The sequence below is a fragment of the Boleophthalmus pectinirostris genome, unplaced genomic scaffold (genome assembly GCF_026225935.1).
Source record: "Boleophthalmus pectinirostris isolate CB_2022bp ecotype Guang Dong unplaced genomic scaffold, ASM2622593v1 HiC_scaffold_9, whole genome shotgun sequence".
NCBI lineage: Eukaryota > Metazoa > Chordata > Actinopteri > Gobiiformes > Gobiidae > Boleophthalmus > Boleophthalmus pectinirostris.
Genome location: NW_026571541.1, coordinates 23612000 through 23637321, shown reverse-complemented (window position 1 = coordinate 23637321; position 25322 = coordinate 23612000). Strand labels below are relative to the sequence as shown.

The 25322-nt window shown below is 38.8% G+C and overlaps 2 protein-coding genes across 2 annotated transcripts; one reads left to right on the top strand and one right to left on the bottom strand.

Moving 5' to 3' along the window:
- The first annotated feature begins 1948 nt into the window (after positions 1-1948).
- Positions 1949-17113, top strand: LOC110174312 (NADPH oxidase 4). The gene is made up of 18 exons (XM_020940397.2): positions 1949-2264; positions 2431-2526; positions 3625-3735; positions 5094-5178; positions 6701-6798; positions 6989-7016; positions 7107-7179; positions 7916-7996; positions 9255-9411; positions 10121-10285; positions 11469-11531; positions 12686-12746; positions 13629-13710; positions 14603-14722; positions 14795-14903; positions 15017-15085; positions 15768-15868; positions 16402-17113. Exons 1-18 carry the CDS (start codon positions 1998-2000, stop codon positions 16520-16522), a joined length of 1887 nt encoding a protein of 628 aa, XP_020796056.2. The 5' UTR covers positions 1949-1997; the 3' UTR covers positions 16523-17113.
- A 399-nt stretch (positions 17114-17512) lies between these two features.
- tyr (tyrosinase) lies at positions 17513-19418 on the bottom strand. The gene is made up of 5 exons (XM_020940387.1): positions 18591-19418; positions 18289-18505; positions 18083-18230; positions 17829-18010; positions 17513-17760 (listed from the first exon to the last, which is right to left on the bottom strand). Exons 1-5 carry the CDS (start codon positions 19416-19418, stop codon positions 17513-17515), a joined length of 1623 nt encoding a protein of 540 aa, XP_020796046.1.
- Positions 19419-25322: the final 5904 nt, after the last annotated feature.

Here is a 25322-nt window from a genome sequence, read left to right as displayed (position 1 = left end):
TTAGTTTAATAATTTGTAGCTTAAAATGTATTGGCAAAATCAGCACACTTCATGCTCACTGCATTATCTAATACTTTATCATGTAGACTGAGAACATAAATGTGCAGTATGCACTAGAGCCCGACCGATATGGATTTTGTTGTGGCCGATATGAAACTGATATAATGGGAGTTGGAGCTGCCGATAGCCGATATAATCACCGGTATATTTAGTGATGTAAAAATTCACTGTAAATCTTGAATTGATTAAAAAACTTAGGTTTGGCTCTAGTGGATTCTAAATTGGGTTTATTTAGGCAACATTTATTGTTATTCTGACTCTTTACATCATATTTACATACAGTAGATTGGCCTAATGGCATTTTTGCATCACATTCTAGCTACTAGTGATGGGTATTCCAGTTTTTTTTTTTTTTTTTTTTTGGAGAACCGGCTCTTTTGGCTCGGCTCACTAAAGCAGTTGGCTCGTTCGGCTCCCAAGCGACTCTTGAGATTGTTTTGTTGCAAGCAGGACTAAACCAAAACTAAACCAGGACTGAAAAAGGACTAAACCAGGACTAAAACAGATTTAAACCATGTGTAAAACAGAACTAAACCAGAACTGAACCAGGACTGAGTGTCGGGACTCGGTTTCTATCTCTCTCCTGCACTCGAGCCCAAGATTAGTCCTGGTTTATTCATTTTATGCTGAACTGCAGCCAAATATGCACTTTTTTATCCTATGCACACGCAGATTTCTGAAAGTTTCGTTTTCAGCCGCTGCTGCTGTCAAACTACGGGTCTACAAGCGGCATGAAGAGAAAAAGTGAGAAAAAGAGAAAACAGGGCTCCCAATAAGAAGCATGCTCCCGTTGTTTACTTCAAAGAGCCGGATCTAAGAGCCGCTTCGATCGCGACTGACCCATAACTATATATCCAGACTCAAACCGATTGTCCGAAAAAGAATATAATCTCAGTGTTGCGCACCACTGCGGGTGTAAACAAACACACGCGAGTGAAGTGACGTCACTCTGGTGGTGTGTTCAGGGACAGTACGGACACAGACAAATTACACCGCAGATAAATACTGATGCGGAGCCACATATTAGGACATTTATCTGTCTGTAAATTGGATTAAATGAACATAATGTAGAGAGTCTAAGCTTTATAACGAGGTATCACATGCCCACGTGAAATATCGGCCCATATCAGCAAGCATATCGGCCGATAGCCGATATGTCTCCAGGTGGCCATGTTGACCGATAATATCGGCCAGCCGATATATCGGTCGGGCTCTAGTATGCACTATATTCTATATAGCCCCCAGTGCAAATGAATCAGGAGCAAAGTGGGGTTTACCGAGTCTACAGAGGATGAGTGGCATGATACATGCCGTATATAAGATGCAATATAAAACTTAGGAATCTTGCGACAGATTTCTCTCTATCTATTAAAAAAAGTGATATTGACTGAATCAGAGTGCCACAGCTGGCGAACGCTGCAGTGGCATAGCGTGGGCCCCCCAAAGTGCCGTGGGCCCTGGTGCGTCGCAGCGGCTGCACCAAAAATTGCTACACCCCTGGTGCGTATGAAACCTCATCTGAACTCCTGTTTCTAAGAGATTATATGAGAGGGTTTATTGCACGGTATAACCCCTGCCCACTGCCACACACTCAAACTAAAGCGTCCATCAATAACATGTGCAGAAAGACTTGCTCAAAGATAGACAGATCTGATTGCTTTCTATAGTGATGCAAGCATACAGACAAGTAAGCCGCCTTCGTGATACAGGAAATCGAGTTTGACTAACCCAATTTAGCCACCCAGCGCTTCCTAGTATGCCCCTCAGGATTAGCTGACTAGTTATTTAGTTGCGCCCTCTAGTGAGAAAATAGAGCACTACAGTTTTGTCGGCGCACGGCTTTGTAGTTGCGCGTAGGCATGAAGTCACGTTGAGCTTTGAAGAGATGCTGCCGTAGTTTTTCAGCTCTTCGACTTGTTTTGTGCCATGAGATCTGGATGAGCTCGGAGGAGACGGGAGCACATGGATTAGTAGGGGCGTGGAGAAGGGACCGATCAGAGCGAGTCTCAGCCACCCCAGGACGCGCACGGACCGGCCGGTGGGCTCAACTCGAAGTTATAAAAGTGGGACGGACTATCTATCTCTTCAACACTCCAGGCGTTCAGGGAAGCCGTGGTCGTCAGCTGCTGCCCGTGTTTGGAGACATCATGGTCGTGTCGGTGCGGAGCTGGGTGGCCAACGAAGGAGCGAAGCACTTAGTCCTGGTGAGTAAACTTTTTGTTGTGGTTACACGTTCGTTTTAACACAGGCACGACTCTGCTGTATGCTCCCTGAATGTCTAAAAGCAGCATCGATACATAAAATATTTGCTGTTTTGCAGGACACAGAAAAATGTAATAACTTCAATGTCATTTTGTTTTCTTATTTCAGTTGCTGTGGCTGGGAACGAATGCCTGGTTATTTGTGAGGACCTTTTTACTCTATTCCTCTGGACCACAATATTACTACCTTCACAAAATGCTCGGGGTAAGATATCAAAATTCAATCTCTAGATTTACACATTTCAATTGATCTTGAAGATGCATATCATAAATACATTATAGCCCAGTTACATGGGCCTATTGTTAAATGTAAATAGGAGTGACCATAATCATATAGTTAAAATAGATAAAACCGTCTAAATAAAAATAATATTTATATAAAAATGCCTTTAGTTAAGCCTACTTGAACAGAAAGACAACCCACTGTTTTTGTTGTAACTTAATTTACTGTGGGAATTTAAGTGGGAGGCATTCATTAAGCCATTATTAAACAGTGTAATTGGAAAATAGACTAAACTTGCAATGGAATCATGCCTGAAAAGTACTTGATATTATTAGCCGATAGAACTGAAGCATGTGTACACTGTTCATGATCTGTGCAGTCTGAGCCAGGGGCAGAGGGGCAAGTGTGGGCACGCTGCTAGCTTTGACAGAATGCCTTGCCAAAGGGAGCAAGTTTATCTGCCTTTGTTTTATAGTGCCTGGTTTGTGTGTGCACGCGATGAGATGATTTAGATTCAGGGGAACTTTATAAGTGACTTTATAAAAACATACCTTATCTATGTGATGTGTGTGAGTTTACTATGTGTAATGTGAATGGGGAGTACTCAGACAGAAGGAAATCAGATCTCCTGCTTGTGGTTTAGCCATCAGATGCATTTCCTTCTCAGGGAGCTACAGAGAAGTGTTTCAGAAGTTATTAATGGGTGTCATGAAAATATTTGGTTCACTTTGAATGTAGGCTAAAAACATGTTTTCCTTTATGAAGGCATAGGCAGTTTGAGTGAGTTTGTGACTTTTCCATAATGCACAAATCTGCATCATACTGTACACATGAACTTTCTGCCTCATTAGCCCTCCACAGCATCAGCAAACAATTAGATGTGTTTTACAGTCGTGGGAATAATCTGAAGAGACAGCACCTGAAAGTGTTTAAGTGTGTTTCCAGATCTTATGTGAGGAAGGATTTTACAAAATGTCTGTGTTTAGTTAAAATGTCTAAATAGTGTGTGGTTGCTCCCTCTTATACAAGTACATCTGACATCATTGACTATAATGGCTACTCTTTTCTTTTTTCTCTTAGCTTGGGCTCTGCATCAGCCGTGCTTCAGCCTCAGTGCTAAACCTGAACTGCAGCCTGGTTCTGCTCCCCATGTGTCGATCTCTTCTCACGTTTATCAGAGGAACACAAAAGGTAAACACTCACTCTTAAAGGTGCATTGTGCAACTTTACAGGTGGAGGGTCCATCAAATGCTTTTTCACCTTGGAGATGTTATTGCTTTGTCTCAAATGTCACACAGTATAATAATAAACTTTTCTGTCTTCATGGAACCAAACCAGACCAAGTTACAGGTCAGATTTGTGGAGATGCAACTCAACTCACTGCCAGAACGCCTGTTTTTCTAAGTATTTTTGAGCTATAAAACCACCTGTAATTGAATAAATGTAAGTTAGAGCTGTTTAATCTCATAATGTGGAACATTCCAGGCAGAGCAGTGATATATCTGTAGAAAGAAGCTAGTGAAGGACTCCCAACCAAAAAGTTACATAGTGCATGTTTAATATATGACAATATAAGCTAAAATTTACATTACCAGTCAAAAGTTTGAACACAGATGCACATAACCCATTATTTGAACTGGTTTGTACAAAAGGTTTTGACAGAATTCTAGTCAACATTTTCCCTTTTTTAGCCACAAGTATCATTTTATATACATATAGAAGACATTAAGCTAATTAAGATATATGGAATTACATAGCAAAGAAATTAGACTTAAACAACTATTTAATCGATTTTTTTTCTTTACTACATTTCATTTATCTTGCTTCATATATTTGCTGTCTTCCGTTGTTATCTTAAATGTAGAAAGTAGTATAAATAAAGAACAAACATTAATTGAGAGGGTGTGTACAAACTTTCTACTGATAGTGTATGTTTATATAACACCAGTCAAAAGTTTGGACACACCCTACCTTTTTTGAGAATTTGAATACAAAATATATAAAAAGTTAGTGTAGTTATTAAACTTTTTCATTGCTACATACTTCCATATATCTTAACATAACATTGAATGACTTTTGACTGGTAGTGTATATCAACAGACTGTACAATAATGACACAATAAACACAATCTGTAGTGTACCAACATTGATACTTACTGATTAAGTATCTTCTAATCTGAATCCAGGCACATCACATCCTACTAGTGAAATTCTTGATTCTTCAGTACTAGAATTTGATCTCCAACACAAAATAACAGTACTTTTTTATGTTACCATGAGGTCTTATACTCATTCAAAACATTTCTGAAACAAAAACTGCATTTTTTTGCAGCACTAGCATTAGTTTTAGTATCCATTAGTATCTGATTTTCGTTACTTTTGACAACCCTACATTCTACCCATATAGATCCTGTTGATCACAATTTACAGTCTTGTTCTGACATTATTCTCTGTTTGGTATTCAATTAACGCACTCGTATTTCCTGTAATACAAGAAGCATTGTTACTGCAAAGAAACAACCTTAACTAACTTTATCACATTTTTTCAGATGTCCAGTAGAAAGACGCGCAGACTGCTAGACAAGAGTAAGACCTTCCATGTGGCGTGTGGAGTTGCCATCTGCATCTTCTCCGGTAAGAAGTGTTCCTCTTCTGCACAGCCCATAAATCCCCTGCATCATGTGGAGGTGTTGATAGTGGAGGAGTGGTCTGGGGCTGGCTCAGCATTCCTACACTACCAGCTGTGAGATCTTTCCGGCGACTGCTGCTGCTGTGTGTTTATCTGGAGTTGTGTTTTTCCTTTGTGCTCTCGTGAGTCTCTTCATGACATCATGGGAGCAGCTGTATGTCTGCGTGGTAAAGCAAAGGCTCCTTCTCTGATCTGTCTCTGTGGGATATTTCAGACAGTGCATTCAGCTGATCACATTGTATTGACTAGGGTTGTAAAAGTATTGAAAATCAGATGCTAATCGATACTAAAACTAGTTTTGATACTAAAAAGGTCACATTCAAAAATGAACCTTTCCTGAATAGCTTTAGAACAGGGCTCTCCAACCTTTCTGCTCCATTGAGCTACCTTTACAAAACAAAAATGCCAGAGAGCAAGAAATTGAGTAAATATAAGAGCCATGGCCTTAGATGGAGAACAGTTAGATGCCTATATACCTAAGGCTGGGTATCATTAAGAAGTTGTTGATGAGATACCTTGATACATAGGCCACGATACGATACATATCTTGATACAGGGCACTTTTGATTGAGTAATATATATTTCAAATCGAGTTGATACATTTCAATAAAAAATAAATGCTAAATTATGGCTGTGATACTTTATTTATTAAACCACTTCTTGTGCAAAGTGCATATGAAACACAAACATCAAAACAGTGAAAATGTAAAATGTGTCACATAAATGAGTTTCCTTCTTCTGAACAAGCAGCAAAACTAGCTGTAACAAAATAATGTGGTTAAATACACCAAACAATACTCTTGGCGATATATCGATAGAGCAGCCCAGGGTATCAGCACTGTATCATCACATTAAATGATACGATATATCGATATTTCAATATTTTTGCATACCCCTATATATAACTATATATAATAATAATTGAGCTGTATCAGAAGTATAAGAGCACATAGACTAGTACATACCCATGGACCACGATGGAACCTACCTATACGACTGAGGGAAAACATAGATGTAAGACTGCATGGTAATGTCAAAGAAAGTACTATGATTTAATATTGAAAGTACATGTTTTAAGTTCATTCATCAGTTCATCATTGTGGTATGGTCATAGGTTAAGGTCAGAAATTATGACTATAAATGACACTGAAATCAAATGTATTGTTCTGTTTTCCTCAGGCCGACTATAAACGCCAGATGAATAATATAAAATAGTGGGAAAGGCAAGAGACAATGCGTGAGGAGTGTGGATAGGTCTGAGGAAAAGGGCCCTAGTGTCCTGTGATTATGACTTATAATTCTATCAGCTAGCGGACAGCTGCATGATTAACCCATGATGTCAATGGGAGTTTCACCTTATGAGTCAGGAGGATGTTCTGCTGACTAGACAAAGAACCTCAGTCTGTATACACTGTGTTATTTGTTTCAATGTCTCAATGTGTATTGTATGTTCTTTCTCTTTTACAGTTTTGCATGTTTCTGCCCACCTTGTGAATGTGGTCAACTTCAGTGTTAGCTACTCAGAGGAATTTCCTGCTCTCAATTTGGCACGCTACAAAGGGGAGGTGAGGATATATGTGCACTCATAAATTTTTTTATTACTGTAGGTGGTTAATTTCAGATTATAGACTATATATTCCCATAAATGCTGTAGATCATTTAGTGATAAGATGCTTCAGCCTGCTGGTATAATTATGAAAGTGCATACAAGTATAAAAAATTGGCACTTGATATATCCCATTTCTGCATTTCCAGGATCCCAAGGTGATCGTTTTAACTACAAGTAGGTTTCTTATACATTTTTACATTGTGAAGTATACATTCATTGGAATTTATGTAATGCAACTGTAAATATATGCATGTTTTTTTCTAGTCCCAGGTGTCACTGGGCTCTTGTTGGTTCTCATCCTATTTTTGATGTTTATCTCCTCATTCCATTACATAAGGTAAGTCTTAGTCCTGGTATATTAATCCTATTGTGTGGTGCAGACAATTCAATCCTGTCTCAGCCCATTCCTGCTCACTTTGTCTTTGGACTTCATGACTCACCTGTTGTGAGATGGAAAATGCAGAGCCATGGATCTGTCAGGGAGCAAATCCTGCCCTAAGTGTTCTCCTCTCAACTCTGTCATTACCCAGGTCACCGGGGGTCGCCCTTTGTGTACGCGTCTTGTTTGGAACTGTAGAGCGTGTCTGTTTTTCTCGTTACACTCTCAAAGAGCATTGTTTCACAGCACTCAAAGCTGTAAAACAACTGCTTGTGGTCACTTTCCCTTTCAGTATTATAATTTTAGTAAAGATCTATATTGTTTTATTTGTATATAATCAATATATTTAGGCTTTATGAGCACAGTTAGATTTGATATTTTTCAAAGGAGTGACTGATCTTCTCAAACTATGACATGAATGATTTGTGTTTTTATGAGGGGTCGTTGAGTGAAGTGACCCCTTTAATGCTGACCTCTGATGTGCTGCTTGCTTTACTTTGAGCTTGGAGCCTGGGTGTCTGCTACTGAACCAACTTTAGGACCTAGCATACTTCTGTTGGTGTCTCTCTGTGTTGTTATGCGTAGTGTTTAACCCATCTGCATAAACGTATATTTAATTTAGCTGCATTCTTGAATGTTGCTTTGGTAGCATATTTTCTCAATAAGACTTTTTATTAATATGTTTGTGTTACAGGGCTTCTAATTATGAGATCTTCTGGTACACGCACAACCTTTTTATAGTATTCTACATAATCCTGATGATGCACATTGTTGGGTATGTATCTGAAGTATAAATGTATTGGTAGTATGTTTCTGTAAAAGTGAGTAGTACTCTGTTGAAGTTGAAGTTATGGTAAATATAGTTATGGTAAAATCAGGTGGGACCAAGTCATCATTTTGCAAGTCTCAAGTAAGTCTCAAGTCTTTGATCTCAAGTCTGAGTCAAGTCCCAAGTCAAAGACAGGAAAGTCCAAGTCGAGTCTCGAGTCACTGGCCCACGAGTCCAAGTCAAGTCCAAGTTGTCTGCTTTGAACTAAGAGTCACTTCAGGTCTTTCTTACCAAAGTACCAAATATATCATACATTTTTGCAGATTTTATATCATTTTTAAACTAAAATGTTCTTAAAAAGTCTTGGTATATTGATATATCAATCAATCAAACTTTATTTATAGAGCGCTTTTCATGCAAAAAAATGCAACACAAAACGCTTATATATATATATATATATATATATATATATATATATATATATATATATATATATATATATATATATACTATATAGAATATATTATATATAATGATGAATATTTATATAAGAGTTGTAGAAATGTCCATGTCTGGACGATAGTGTGAATTATTATGGTCAAAGTGGAAAAAATTCAGATTTAACGCTTAATAACAGTTCATTTGTCAACTAAGCATCAAGTCTTCTCAAGTTGCAGGGCTCAAGTACAAGTCAAGTCCCAAGTCACTGACCTTCAAGTCCAAGTCGAGTCCCAAGTCTTTGTCTATTTTATCAAGTCAAGTCTCAAGTCCTAAAAGGTGACTCAAGTCTGACTCGAGTCCAAGTCACGACTTGCAAGTCCTCACCTCTGTGGTAAATCAAATCGATGTTTTTATTTTAAAGGTGCTCAATGTATCTTTCTGCTGAAGAGTCTGCCACCTGCTTTTATCCATGGAGATGTTATTGCTTTGCCTGGAATGTTCCACTCTATGACGTTGCACAGATCTATCGAGTTCATTGCATTTATTTATTGAAGTGAGATAAATATGCCTAATGATAAACTATAGAACATTTCAGGCAAAGCAATAACATCTCCATGGTTTCAAGCTGATTATGGACCTTCTACCAGAAAAGTCACTTAGCAAACCTTTAGACATAAATTATATGCCACTTACAGCACTGTGCATTAAATCAGACTGACATTTTGTCTTCACATAAAAAAGACAAATTGTTAGACTTAACTTTTCCTCTGCTTTGAATGGAAATATGTTCCATTACCTCTTTACCGCTTTCCTTTTTATCCAGCGGAGCTTTGAAGTACCAAACCAACATGGAGGCACACCCCCCTGGATGTATCAGATCAAACCAGAGCACAGGGCAGCAAAGAGAAGAGGCGGAGCAGGCTGAGGAGGGAGAACCATGGTGCAGGGAGGACCCTCACTTCCATCATCACTATCCTCAGGTAACCTCTGAGTGGAGACTGCGCCATAGTTTTGACTTTGTCGTTGAATAAATACGGGGCACGTGCCAGGAGTCGTTTTGAGGGAGTTGGCTCTGTTTATTAGAGGGGTAGTGCTGTTTGGGAGGGGCCCGGCATCCTCTTCTAACATGCAGTTCTTTGTTGGTTCGTGTGTGATTATATGTTTGCGCGTGGTCGTTAGGCAACAAACTGGTCCCATAAAATCCCCTTTAAACCAGACTGTGTACTGATGGCTTTGCTCAACCAATAACCAATTAGTGTAAATCAAAAACACTGATAAAAACAAAATAGCTTACCTCACTCCACCAGACAATAGAGAGGCAGAGGAGCTCATTCTCCAACAGGCTCCTACAGCTCCGCTCCCATACAGACTGTATTCATACCATACACTACCGTACAACAACTCACCCTTATCCCTTAACCCACCCTTTTCATCTGTGCATTATATTTGATTTTATTTATACAGACAAATCAAATTTGTGTATTTGTACATAATTAAAATGTCAAAAAAGCAACATTATGTTGAATTTTATACAATTATTTTTTTGTTTCTGGCTCTAAGTTAATATATTGTGATGTGTGGGCTACTATGTCCAAGTATGCTCTCTGCTATTGTGGATCAATAATATTGTGTGTCTATGTAAACTATGATACATATGCCATTAATTGGAGGTGTTGTTTTCTGTGTTAGACTTGGCTTTGGGTGTCTGCACCTCTCTGCCTCTACTGTGCAGAGCGTGTCTACCGCTACATTCGGAGCAGTGACCCTGTTACGATAGTGACTGCCATGAGACACCCTTGTAATGTCATGGAACTGCGCATGGTCAAGAAAAACTTCAAGGCCCGCCCAGGACAGGTGAGACAGACTATAAATAGACTATAAATCTGCTTTTGAAAAGAGTATCAGTGAAAATTCAGTTTTAAATGTCTTACAAACAACACTACAAAATTTAAAGTTCAATACTTAAGTATAAATTTAAGGTATCTTTATGTCTGTGGATACTTTTTACTTTTACTTCACTACATTTGAGAGCATGTACACTACCGGTCAAAAGTTTTAGAACACCACACTCTTTTTCAGTGTTTTTCGGTTTACTGTTGACCAAAACATATTCTAAACTTTTGATTTATGAAAATGTTCACCTTTGGCAGATATAACAACTGAACACATTTGTGACATTCTTTTTACAATAGAAATAAATATTCTTCAGAAAGCTCTTCCCAAATCTGTTGGAGAAGTTCTGTGGGGTTTAAGTTTAGAGATGGTGCTGGCCACTCCTTGTTTTCAAGCTTACCATCTTGTTCTTTTTTCCAAAGGTAGTGTTGGCAGAGCTTGGACTTGAGTTTTATTATCTTTTATCTTTTTTAACCTCTGACTGTTCAGTGCCTACCATTGTACCATTTCAAGCTCTTTGTTGGAATTGCACGACTTGAATTGCAATAAATATCTGGAAAAATTTGAGTGCTCTAAAGCTTCTGACCGATAGTGTATCTGTGCTTTCTACTCCACTATATTTTAGATGTGGACTGAAAAGTAAAAAGTACTTTTCTTTATGGTTTGAAACCTCTTGAAATGGCTGAGACTTATTTTTAGCACTTTAATTTGAGTTAAAGTCTCAACTTTGACACAACCAGAGCTAACATATACACAAAGAAACATAAAAAAAATGGCTAGAAAAATTAAGAAATCAGTTGAATCACTTAAAATCAGTCACATTTTTTTTAAAAAAATCAAAATCACAACACTTCAACCTTAAAGTGTTGTAGAAATTTCTCCAAAATACTTTTACTTTTTACTCTTAAAGTACAAACAGGTACTTTTACTTTACATTTATAGATTTTCTCATGTGATACTTTTACTTGAGTAACTTTTTGCCTCTGTATCTGTACTTGTACTTAAGTAATAAAATTGAGTACTTCATCCACCACTGCTTATAAACAGATGAAAGTGATGTGTGATTAGAAGCCAATTGTTCTGATGTTACATTTTTTCTGGTCTCTACATGCTCCTCTATAATCCCCTGTCTTTCATCACACAGTATATTCTCCTCAACTGTCCAGGTGTCTCTTCATTTGAGAACCATCCCTTCACGCTAACAATGGTAATAAGATTATGTAATTCACCTTTTCCGTACAATTTTTTTACCCATGACCTAATGCACAAGAGCACACACACACACACGCACTACTAATACCCATATTATGTCTTAAATCTGCTTCCCTCCGGCATCTTAAGCAAGACTGACAACTGGCTTCGCAAATACATTTATTCTGTTTTGTAGTTCTAAGAAGAGAAAAAAACACAGACGACTACACATAACAGGTTAAGACATAATAAAAACGCATACACAAAGACTCATGCACATGCCTTTCCTGTGTGTTATAAAGCTTTGAGCGATCACACTGTCAGGAAGCAGACAGACCCCTGAGGCTAGTAATGAGACCTGCCAACTGGAGGGCTAGTCTGTGTGGAGGTGTGTGCATTGTTACAAGAGAAAGCTTTAGCTATGTTTAAGACTCCTTAGTTGGATTGCTCACTGGTGGTGAAAGGTAATGAAGTACAAAAATAAAGTGCGGTTTAAGTACACATTTTAGATATCTTTATTTTACTTAATAAGTACTTAATAAATAAATTTTACAGTGGATACTTTTTACTTTTACTTCACTACATTTGAGAGCTGAGTTTGAGTTATCTGTATTTTCTACTCCACTACATTTTAGATCTGGAATGAAAAGTAAGTATTTTTCTTTGTGGTTTGAGACCTGCTGAAAATGCTGAGACTTTGTTTTTTGTTGTTTTTTTTAGCACATTTAATTTGAGTTAACATCCCAACTTTAAATAAACCAAATGCATAAAAGTGGCTAGAAAAATTAAGGAATCAATTGAATCACTTAAAATCACTACATCACTACATTTCATCCTTTAATTGTTCCAAAAATCTCTGCAAAATGCTTTTACTTTTTACTCTTAAAGTACATTTTTAAGCAGCTACTTTAACACTTTTACTTAAGTAGATTTTTTCATGGGATACTTTTACTTGAGTAATCCACCACTGTTGCTCACGTGTTTTTGGTTTCGGAAATGTAATGTTTGCGCTTGTCAATTGGTTAATGAATGCCAGCTTTTATCCGTGCCATTTTTATGCCAACTGACAGCTTTTTTTGTACTTTGTTTACATTTGCATCAAAAGTCTATATGACGGCATGTGTTTTTCTGTCTCAATTGTGAGTCACTGATTCTAAGAACTTTTCCCAGTGCCCCTCTGAGAAGAAGCAAACTTTTGGCATCCATCTGAGGGTGGTTGGTGACTGGACTGGTGGGTTCACACGCACACGCATACACACAGACACACAGAGACACACACAGATGCACACAGACACACACAGATGCACACAGACACACACAGACACACAAAGACACACACAGACACACACAGGCAAGCAAATAAATGCAAAGTAAGACATAAATGATAAGTGATAAAGAGCAAGAAAGAAACAAACAGTGTGTCCCCTATCAAATCTCACAGCATGTGCTTTTGCTGCATTTTGTCCTATGCAAAAAAGAACATTCACAATCTCCTATCTTTACATGCACAGTAAGACAGTGATAAAGAGCAAGAAACAAACAGTGTGTCCCCTATCAAACTTCACAAGATGTGCTTTTGCTGCATTCTGTCCTGTGTAAAAAATAACATTCACAATCACCTTTCCTTCTAAAACCAGCCATGTGCAGTCCAGGATATTTAACAATTTAATACAGCTAATATTTGATGCATCTCCAAGATAGCAGTGATAGTAGTGTTTAATGGGCCTTTCTTTTTGCTTTCATTCTGGGAAACCCAACAATCTGCCAATGTTTTCGTGTCTTTATGATTATATGTTATGCATTACAAAGATTATTGCTACAGGAAATTGACTTTTGGGACTCTGTGACAGAATCTTTACATTTCCCAGCTTCAGCTCCTGTATTCACACAGCTGTTTTCAGAAAACAGGAAGCTGGTTTATTTGTTTTGGCTCTAATTTGCCGGATATTGCCAGGATGTTTTTACAGTATATCCCACTGTAGATTAGTTTTTTTTAATCGTGGCAAAAAAAGTACACATATTATTAACTCATTTGAGATTTTACGTTAAACAGCTTGGTGGTTTTAAATATTTGATGGTAACACTGACTTTTATATCTTCCCTCCTCCCCCAGATCGGCTCACACAGCTTCTACTCCCCCCACCAAAGCTAGACCTCGAAATCCTTCCCATGGTGCAACAGAGGAGATATCCCAAGTGCGTACTTGTGTGTGTGTTTGTGTGTGTGTGAATGAATGATGCTGCTGACATAATATCTAATGAAGGCTCAAAATCACACAAGGGTCAGAAGTCATGCCCTCCTGACTCCTGTGACCCCTCTTCTTCCTGCTCTGTGAATGAAAGAGTCATTGATGCAAAGGATCATTGGGGGCTTAGGGAAAGAAAGTTTGTTTTGTGTCAGTAAATAGAACTATAAAAACCTCTGTTTGACTGTGTTCATGCCGGGCCAGTTGTAACTGAGATTTAATTATTAATTTAATTATTTTTGTGCCATTTCATAAAGATAATATATTTTATTTTGAGGTGCTCAGAGCATGCTAAAAAACAAACTACAGCATAGCATAATGCTATGCTATATCTATATCTATGTATCTATATATACTGTATTATGGATATTAATACAGTTACAATAATTACAATATAGCTGGTTAGCTCTTGTCATGCCTTTAAACTGATATATTTTTAAAAGTCTATAGAGAAACTGAATGTGTAATTTATGGCATACTCCACAGCATGCTTCCTATAGAGACACATCTATACATAATAACTGATAAGACCTCTTTTGTCTTCAAAAACTGAAAGATAATGTTCTAAGAGAGTACAAACTAGATGGAAGGTGTGCTGGGTTTGTGTGTTAAACATGTGTGAACGACCCAAAATACAACTCCAGGTCTGTTTTTGATGAGGGAACAACATTATAACAGAGATTAGAAAATAGTGTGATATGGGCTCTTTAAATACAAACACGGCTGAGTGTTCTACTTGTCCAGATTAATATTTTATGAGCTCTTTTATTGCCACATTGACTTGTCAGTGATTAATGTAATTACAAGTTGAAACAATAATTAATGTCTTTATGTGTGTTTAGGCTTTATGTGGATGGGCCATTTGGCAGCCCTTCAGAAGATGTGTTCAACTATGACATCAGCCTTTGTGTGGCGGGGGGAATAGGAGTCACACCATTTGCCTCTGTGCTTCATGCGCTGCTGTAGGTCCAATAATGTTACTCACTCTGAATGAAACCAATAAATATAAAGTGAACGTTTGTTTCTTCTTTCAGTGATGGTTGGACTGGCTTCAAATTGCAGAGATTGTACTTTGTGTGGGTCTGCAGGGAGCTACAATCCTTCTACTGGTTTGCTGACCTGCTGTGTGCCCTGCATCAAAAGGTCAGAAGGATTTTTATGATTTACCTTTTCATAATAGTGTTCAGTGTTTTTTTTTGTTGTTTTTTTTTCTACAAGGGTCTTATTTTATCATAAATTTCATTATGTCTTTTTAGCTTTGGTTGGAAAACAGACCTGACTATTTCAACCTGAAACTGTACTTCAGTCAGGCTGACAAGCTGCAGGTGAGACATATACACTATACTATACTTTTACCACTAGAGGGCAGTAGACAGTTGTTCAGAGCAAGCTATTGGAACAGAGAAGTTTGAAGTTGTTCAGACGGATATATTTTTTCACTGTCTCGTTTCTAATTCTCTTTCTAATATAGTTAGAATGTATAGTTAGAAAGGGTATCTCTCACACACTGGGATACTGAGTTAATTCCTTGACAATGAGAGGATTTTTTCTTTTTCTCATGCTATGGGAAGGCTGTGTTTACAAAGTACAAGCTGTCACAAGACCATTTGTCAGTGATAAATGTGTGGAATTCTCCATTGGAGCAATCGTACATGAATTATAAACAGCCAAATCTGTTTGGTTGAGCTGTTAAATCCTTATGGCCAACATCTAAAATTCAGATGTTACAAATTACCAACCTGCTATTTCATATTTAAGTTCAGAAATACAATTTAGTTTGATCACTGTGCTTCAAAAAGCTTGTCCCGTGAACCTGAAACATGCAATAGAAACAACTGTAGTATCTCATGGTCAAACAGAACTCGGCCTGCTTGGTAGACTAAATGAGAAATAAAAGCATGAGTATGTATGACTTTGTATAAAATGCTGGTGTTGGGAGTTAAACACACAGGGCTTAGTGCTCACTGATATATTGTGCTAATCTTTATTTTGTCCCAAACCTTCAAGAACATATCAGAGGAGAAGTATCAAGTGCTCACTTCAAGGCTGCATTTTGGGCGACCCAGGTGGAAGCTGCTGTTGAATGACATTGGACGGGCCAATACAGGGTGAGTAAAGCTGTACACACACCTGCTGATCTGATACAATAAAAACATATAATATAAACAAAAAATGTGAAATAATGAAATAATGATCCATGGATGTTATAGTTCTAACTCTGCCATGGAGAAACAACTGGCTAGAATAGTCTTGGGTCATTGTTTCTAAATGGTTCTCATCCAACAATTGATTTATGGATAAAAACTGTCGCTGACACTTGATTTCACATGATTCTCATTGCTCAAATGCCTCATACATAGGTGATAATTAACTGAAATAGCTGCTTTTATAACAATGCATGATGTTAAAGCTGTTTTTCTTTCTAGAAAGAAGAAAAGTCAAACACGGTGCTCTTAATCAGTGCTATTTAACACAAACAAAATCCAAGTTGTTCCTTTAAATAAAAGCCCCAATGCCATCCACACACAGCTTAAAGACTATTCGGTTCGAGGTCATCACATAGCTCTACTTGCAGCCCATAGTTACAGTGTCACTGCAGAGCCATGTGAGCTGAGGGTCAGTCTCTGTTTCTGTGTTTCAGGAGGAGGGTGGGGGTGTTCTGTTGTGGACCTAAGGGCATTTCCAGAACCCTTCACAGACTGTGTAACTCCAACCCACACACAGGAACTATATTTGAATTCAACAAGGAATCCTTCAGCTGACTGAGGTTTTCCCCATGAGAAATGAATACTGTTACCAACTTTGATACTTGAAACACTTTACAAAAACCTGTAAAGAAAACCTTAAACTTGTAATTAATGAAATATGTGTCTTAATCATTGTTACTATATAAACCAACAAATTCTATATATAACGACTTTTTAGTTATCTTCCATTATCAGACGGTGGATTTGATTTTTTTTACAGCAAATGCCTTTCAACCAACCGGCCTCTTGTTGGGACTGGAGTGGGTGTGGCTTTGTGAAGTGTCTTGCTCAGGGACACAACTATTCACTGTTTAGGCACACAGTAGTGATGTTTGGACATATATAATTCATCTGCTAAAACCCAAAGACAAGGTTGTTTCTAAAGAGTTCTCAAAGTTGGAAGAGGGCTTATTTTATAATTGTGTCAAATACAAACACAATAAAGCTTGTGTTTGTACTGCACCCTGTTACAACTCTTGGACCTGTCCATTACACTTTTGTCCTATATACTTAACTACACAATCATGGTAAAATGTTTTTTTCAATTACATGTTTTATGAAAATATCTTTTTGTAAGAATGATCTGAATAAATTATTTTTATTTATTATATTTTGATATTTTCTTATAAAAATGTTTCTTTATTTAGAAATATACACCAGTATTGTATTAATATGTAAATATGTAAGCGACACTATTTCCTGCAGGGAAAAATAAATAGGCCAAACATGTATGTTTGACTTTATTCTCTTGAATAAAAATGTGATGGAACTCAAGAGTAGATTGACAATGAACATTCCAAGTGCTTCCCCTCACATTGTTTCCAGTTTAATAAACAGATTGTGCTGGCAATATCATATATGCCGGGGTATCAATAAATAACAGCTCTGCCCGCTTACATACCATATTAGACTTGTTGTAAACGAGTGTGTAGACTAGTTTGAAGTATGGTATTATGAGGTATCATCATTGTAAAATTGTGGTCAGTGATCCTATTTCAGTCCAAGTTACAGATGTGTCTGATATGAAGATGAGCCCTCTTCTGAGCTGCTCTGCAGCAGTGGCTGTCTCTCTCCAAAACTGGATGCTCTCTTCTTCCTCTTACCATGTTTCATCGTTCTTCTGACAGCTATAAAGACTGCAACTATTAAGACAGCAAGGACTGCCCCAAAAAGGCCAGCTCCCAAAAGCCACTGCCAGATCTGCTGGGCCTGCTCCAGGTAAGGTGTTAAAACCTCCTGTACAAACCTTTGGCCTGAAACAACAAAACACTTTTAATATGACTTTTTACAAGAGGAAAATAAATGTATGGTGATTACTGACCTGGATCCAGCAGATAGGCATATTCATAACCCAGATTTTTGTTAGAAAGAAAATACTCTCCATTTCTGTAAAGAGGCATGAATGGCACCATGTAGTAACCATCATTGTGACCGATGGGTGCATTGGCCCGGGGATAGTTGGAGCGAGGAGGTTGGTGTGTCCTGAGCCATCGCTCATAGATGCTATTGAAAATAAAAAGACTCAGCTACTGGTAATGCCTTTAAATTGTGTTAACATCTATGTCTGTGCACTACCTGTCAATGAAAGCATGGTGCAGCAGAAACACTGGGTCATTAGCTGAGCCCTGAACTGAAGACATGGTCCCATTCATGAACACATGAAGTGCATTGTGCATCGTGCTTTGGCCTGGAACAGCCAAACCTGATGCTGGACTGGCAAACCCTAAGAAACATAATGTAAACAAAGGGTTGCTACATTTCATGTACAACTGGACTCTTACCTTCCAGGACATTTCTGAAGCTCATGTTGGAGAATCTGTCCATGGCTCCTGTTTCATACTGGGGCAGGCTTAAAGCAAACTCCACATCAGCAGCAGTGGGAAGTCGCTGCACACGGTTGGTATCATGATTGCCTGGATTACGCAACAGGGGACCCTCCCCAGTGGAGTTACACAGTGCTTCTCTATTGTTGTATTCTTCAGGCTGAGTGCAGATCACCTTCATACGCAAGTAAACACATAAAATGTTACACTGGCAACTGGCAATACCAAACTATGAGGAATGAAAACAGAAAATATCTTACTTTCCATGATGAGAAGACAGAAGCAGGGCTGATAAGGTTTGGATTGAGAGCATTGCGGCCTCCCATCAGAGCGTCTGTGCACACCTCACAGCTTTGGGCATTTCTCCAGTCCCAATATGGGAGGGTAAAATTAAAATCTCCGGTCAGCTTCCTTATCTCATTCTCCCAATTAAGTAGGAAGACTCTGTGCCAGGGCAGAAAGGCTGCAGATTCATGGGCAAAGTCGATGTCTCTCCAAACATTTCCTGGTCCTCCAAGAAAAGCATCTCTGGACACATAGTAATGCATCCAAACAAACAGATCATATGTGTTGATATCTGAAAACATGGGGTTTTCTCCATTTGCACCCATTTGTGCTCTTGTTCCTGTGGAGATCACGTAGTCACGGCTTACTGTGTTTTTGGCCAGATTCAGATAGGAAATAAACTTTTGCTGTTCTACAGTTGAAAGAGTTAGTATGTTCCGACGAACAGATTCTCGGTACTCAGCACAGTTGGCTCCCCAGTAACCAAACCTACATTCCCCACAGTTAAATCCTCCATAGTTTCCAGCACAGCGGCATGTTCTGTTGAAGAAAGCTGTTGGCCAGCGCTCTCTATCATCTATTCCACTGTGAGGGTACTGGGGCCCATGGGGCTCATCAGAGACCTCCACCTCTGTGCAGAAGCCTCTCCCAGACAGAGCTCCACAGGCCGAGCCGTCCCCCTCCCACACAGGGCAGCACTCTTTGGTCCGCAGCCCCTCGGAGGTGGCACAGGGACGAGGGAACTGGCACAGACAACAGTCCAGGAGCACCAGTAGAAGCACCAGCAGACACAAACTTCTCATGATGATGTCCAAGCTCTTACCAGCCTGCAGATCTTCAAAATGATTCAGTCCAAAAATCTCCCTGTCTGAGACATATACTTTATCATCAGTGACCAGTTACAGTAAGTCTATGGAACTACCAAACCCTCTTCAGACCACCTTCCACCCCAGCCTCCTTGCACCCAACCAGCAAACTCCTGCTCTCTCCTACTCATTAAGCTCTTTTAGGGGGCGGCCCTTGGACTAAGTGTGTGATCTCACTGTGATCACTCACACACAGTTCGTGCTCCTCACACAATCACATGCTCAGGATAATATTTTTAATTTCTTTTTGTCTCGAGACCAGCTGACTTTTCTGTACCTCCAGGCTTGAGTGAAGCCTCCATTCAAGGCCTACTTTGGAATTTGTCTCTGAAGAAACTTAACAGTAACTTATATAAGTGAAAAAATTGGTGAGAAAAATAATATAATCAATTAAAGTGCCTATATTATGCAGTTTTTCCTCAACACAAACATACCTGGAGTTGTGTTTTGTTTCGTCACACATGTTTAACACACAGACCTTGCATATTTAGTCCTTTTCTCAAACTTTGAGCCCTGGAATCTCTACTTAACAAAAGGCAAAAGTAGCTGTTGACTTGAAAACTATCACCTCATGACATCACAAGGTTGAAGAGAGCATTTTGAGCTTTGGAGATATAGACAGACTCATAATTCAGGGTTACTCAAATGTGTGAATGAAACAACACACGACTCTAGGTATATTTAACAGCATTATATTTGACTAATATAGAACCTTTAATACAAATATTTTGACCTGTGAATCTCTGACAAAATGTCAAAATATATAGAAATCACAACTAAAAATAAATTGTTTAAAGACATCAAGGAATAACATTATTATTGTTTGTATGGAGGCTGCAAAATTGTTTCAGCATATATTTCATCACTGGACAAATATCTATCGTTCACAATCTCCAGATCACTGGAGCTCTGAGCTGAAGGTCTTTTGCGTAAGTCTGAATATCACAAGCCGGTCACATGCTGCCGCAGCCAGGCACGGGATGCAGCTTATCCCGCTGTTGGAACGTAGTGGAGCGAACAGGAATGACCATCACAGGATAGCAGCAGTCCACAGGGCTTTTCTCACTGTAGACACACACAGAGGCAAAGAATGTGTGTGGGTGTAAAACAGATCTGTGTGAGACGTAGTAGCCTGGTTCTTAAATGTAAATACTAGTACATATTTACTTTACGTGAGCGGGACCTGCACTTTTTCACATCACTGTCCTTTCGATTTATAATCAGACCTAGGTGAACACTAGAGGGCGATGTCAGTCCCTAAAGTGTTGGAAACGGGCTACCTGGCCAAATCATATGGACTTCAAAGCCTACCCTTTTTGTGTTTTTATAATTTACCTGTTTTAAACTGGACCAAACTTAATGAAAACCTCTTGGAAAATGAGTCACCTTTCTAAAGTATTTCTAAAGCATTATTATTATTATTATTATTATTATTATTATTATTATTATTATTATTATTATTATTATTATTATTATTATAAGAGAAGAAGAATTTCTTTTTTTATGCCCGAGTAAAAATATGACAAGTTTTGTTTTTTTTTTTCTTTTTTCTTTTGCAGATTGACTACAACCCATATACAGTGTATGCTACAACAACAAACTAGATTTTCCTTTGGCTACATTACATGTCTGACTGGCTATCGGTGAGTGTAATACAAATGTAAAATGTGTAAATGAGGATAACTAAGCCCACTCAATTTTCATGTTCTTTTTTGTTTTGTTTTGTATGAATACCTTATGTCATGGAGCCGTATCTCTGCTTTGTGTGCTATCCCTGTTCTGAGGAATCCCAGGCAGACACAGACACTGTGACAGCTCATCAACCTGTGCTGACAGCTAACACCAACCACAGGCATCTCTTTTCTATTCACCAACCTTCTGGAACAGCCCCACATCTCAGTGTTTTTGAAGTCCACCCATTCACATTTCTGCTCTTTAACTTGTCACTTTCTGTTAATTACCTGCACAAATATATATAGTCAGTTGTCACTGACAACAATAAGCCTTAAATAATATTTGCATTCATTGTAGATGCATTATGAGGTTGTTTTCCTCTGTCCTACTTAGAGTTAGAATATGGGAGCCTCAGACAAGCCTTAAATCAGCTATGTGTCTATGGCAACCATGGCTATTCACTGTTATTTTGAAATGCCATTGAATAATTGATTTGCTGACTGTGACACTGACTGTTGTTCTGCTGATTTGTAGAGGAGTGCTGTTAAAAGAACTCAAGAATGGGATGCAGTAATAATAGATAAGTATGTTTTATGTTTAGTATGTTTCTTACCTAATAGGCCAGGTGATCTGATTTGTGCACAGTAGATGTTACTAGCTATTGTATTAGCTTTTGATTTGTTATTGACTGTTTATCATTTTTATCCTTCCCAAACAAAACAGATCATTTTGCATAATTGCACGCATACTGTATGGTTGTCATGGTGAGTTTCTGCCACAGAAATAGAGTGATAGAGGTTAATCAAGCTATCACCAACTAAAGCCTTATCCTGTCTGCAAACTGCATCAGAAAAAGACAGCTTCAAATTGTGTATAGGCGTAGTTGTGCTTTGCTTGTGTATATCCATGCTCTTTTAATGGCCTACTAATCCCAAATGCATTTGGCTGGCAAATTAATCCAAGCTTTGGCATAGCCCAGCTTTTAAACCCCCTCTCTTGCCTATAGCCGCTACTCTTCTCTCCACTCTGCCTCCATCCCCTTTCATACTTTTGGACTACTCAGTGGAGCTATCTCCAGATGGTATCTTAGAGGTAGGTGTGACATCAAGAAACCAAGAGAGAGACACATTGGGTGGATGACCCGGTGTGACGCGGACGGAGCTTACTCATTGGCGCGTGGCGCGAGCGAGAGACAGTGAACGGTTCATTTGTTGCCATAGTGAAAAAGTAGATTAAAGCGGCGCAGAGCGCGAGGCTGCGATGGATGTGCGGGATGCTGGAATGTGCACCTGTCCTGCAGTCAGCGGTATGCCACTCTTTTCCTCTTCCGGGTGCTTTAGTTTCTTTGAACATGATCAAATGGGCCTACAAAAGGAAGAGTAAGTAACTGATGTTGGCTAATTGACATTTACTGAAGGCTGTTTAGAAATTGTAATTTCTGTATCACATACTGTAAAGCTGGAGTGGCATGCACAAAATCAGAACAGTTTTCAGTTTATTCTTACAAATATTTGTATATTTAGCCTATCTACAACAATTTATTTACAGGATGTTGGACTAACTTTCCTTGTATTGGCTTAGATCTGCTAGAACGCCGGGTGTCTTCATAACATTAGTATTGATTTCTGGAACAGTTGATGTCTGAGTCTTCTGGAGGACGCCAGCCAATGATGTAGCCTATAGGTTAATGGCTCTTTACTCCAGTGACCGCCATGAAACTTCAAATGATATTGATCTGCTCCATTGCATCATTATCTGGAGCCACTGTGTCACCCTTGTGATCACTGTCTTCAGAGACCATTACACACGCTCAAGATCTCTTTAAAATACGCACATACTGTATGTAGCTCTCTTTTAATAAATGTTTGTTTATGCTTTGTTTTAAAGACCTATGCAAAGCAACAAACCAACGTAAAGTCGTCATTAGCGTGGTAGTTAAATTTGTACTTGCTGCTCTTTTGTGGCACCATGTTGTTGGTTAATGCCCGAATAAAGTAGCCGAATTCACCGTCATAATTACAACCTGGAAGTATTTTAGATTTTTCTAAATAGAGTCTCCTATAAATAAGGTACGAATAAAAATGACACACTTTGCTTTTTGAACTGATTCTTGTTTCTTGTTTTTTTTTTTTTTTTTTTTTTTCTCCAAATTGAGGTCTTAAAAAACAAAACAAACAAACAAAAAAACAAAAACAAAAAACAACCAAACAAAAAAACATGTCCCCAGTTCCAATATATAAGTTGGGCAGTTAAAGTACATAGATGATTTTAGTGCGGAGATCGTGGACTTGAGGGGGCGCATCGTGCTCGTTCAACGCACCACCGAAAAGTGTTTGAACTGGGCTCAGAGGGAGACGCGAGGGCTGAGAGGGAGAGAGGCAGGCTCAGGTGTGCGTGACTAGAAAACGGAGGGAGCTCGAAGACTGCACAACCAGACGCAGCTCCCGTTAATACTGCCCCTCACAAAATCGCTATTAATCTTTTTTTTTTTTCAACGAGAGTAACTTGGACGTGTTTTGCAAAACCTGGGGTTTGAAAGACGCAGGTGGCCAAGAGGTAAGCGCCACAGTTTGTATAAAGCCTAGTATGAGCATGCTTATCTCCGTCCTTTATAGACTCACGTCTTATACGGTAGTTTTTTTGTTTGAATGTTTGTTTTCTACTGGGTTCTTGTTTGGATTCATGTTTGCTTTGGTGAGCACATAGACTCACAGTGTTTTCATTAGAGGTTATCCCGTATCGATGGAGGTTGTCACCTCACCTCACTAGAAAATGTTCGTTTCTAAAGCTGGCAAGAAAACATGCAAAATTGATCTGTGCACGATGTAGCTATGTTTATTTCAAACAATGTCTCTGTGATGACGAGTGGCGTTTGTTCACGATAAATTCGATTCTCTTCGTGCGAATCTCTGCAAGCGAGGGACTGCTCTTCCATTGCAGAGACAGATGCAGTGCTGCGCCACGCGCATTGTCTTGGTACCATTCAGCCAAAAAAAGGACCATTCGAATGGGCACGGACACTGGAGGATTCACATGTGTACATACATATACTAGTATGTCTGTTTTATTTTGCCAAAGACAAGCACAAATAACTCTGCCCGATGGTAATGCTGCTGAATGAAGTAGCCCGACGTAAGGTCACAGTTTGAGATCTGTCTGCAGTGTCTTCGTTTTCTGGTTAGTTTGCTCTCTTAAAATCATATATAGGCCGACACATCCCCCTGCAAAACATATGAATAGGTAGTTCAGTATTCAGGGGTGCACCCCCGGTTTGGAGATGATGCCTTTGTGTGGAGGTGGTGTCTTTGAAGGTGTAGTCTGCTTTCATGGATGCACTGTAAACTGGGACTCAGGGAATGACAGTTTATTTAGGTGTCCTCTCAGTGAGATTATTTAAGGTCATGGGCACACTTGTAAACAAAGTAAACATTTGAAAATATGCTGACACCACAGGTTTGCGAGGGCACAGGTGCACTTGAGTGTCCACAGGAGAATCACTATGGAACAAATTCACAGCAAAACGCTTCCAAAAGAACTTATCACCAACAGAGCAGATCACATCAAATGAAAAGTGACATAGGAGACCATGGCCAGCCACTTATCAAACCTTGTGCTTTTGAGTGATGCATTCATTTCCTCAATCCATTATAGATTACTTTTAACAAATAGTTTTGGCAATAGTGAAACTTGGGCTTTTTCATATTTATTATGTAGCTGTTACATAATATTTCAGTTTACATAACCTTGGGGTTCAGGAGAAGTTTGTTTTATTTGTACCCATAGGTAAACAGCTCACATTATAGACAAATAAATACATCAAAACTAGTATATTCTAGTTACATCATTTATCATTTTATAATGTGTGCTATGTCTTCTGCTCATAGGGTAATGTGATCCTGTTATGCTATGGAGATCAAACCCACCTAACAACAGAGAGAGCTTGGGGTTATTTCTCCCAATGAGATTTTCTGCTGCACCTGCCTCTGCTGTTGCAGTAATGGCCCCACCATGAAATCAGACAGAAAAGAAGAGAAAGAAGACACAAAGAATTCTTGCTGAAAGTGCCACACTCCACTAAAATGGGAAGGAGAAGAGCAACCGTGCACACTTCTGACCAGTAACCTCTGAATTGCAGTCTCAAGTTTGTGCTCAAGTTTAATGTGGAAC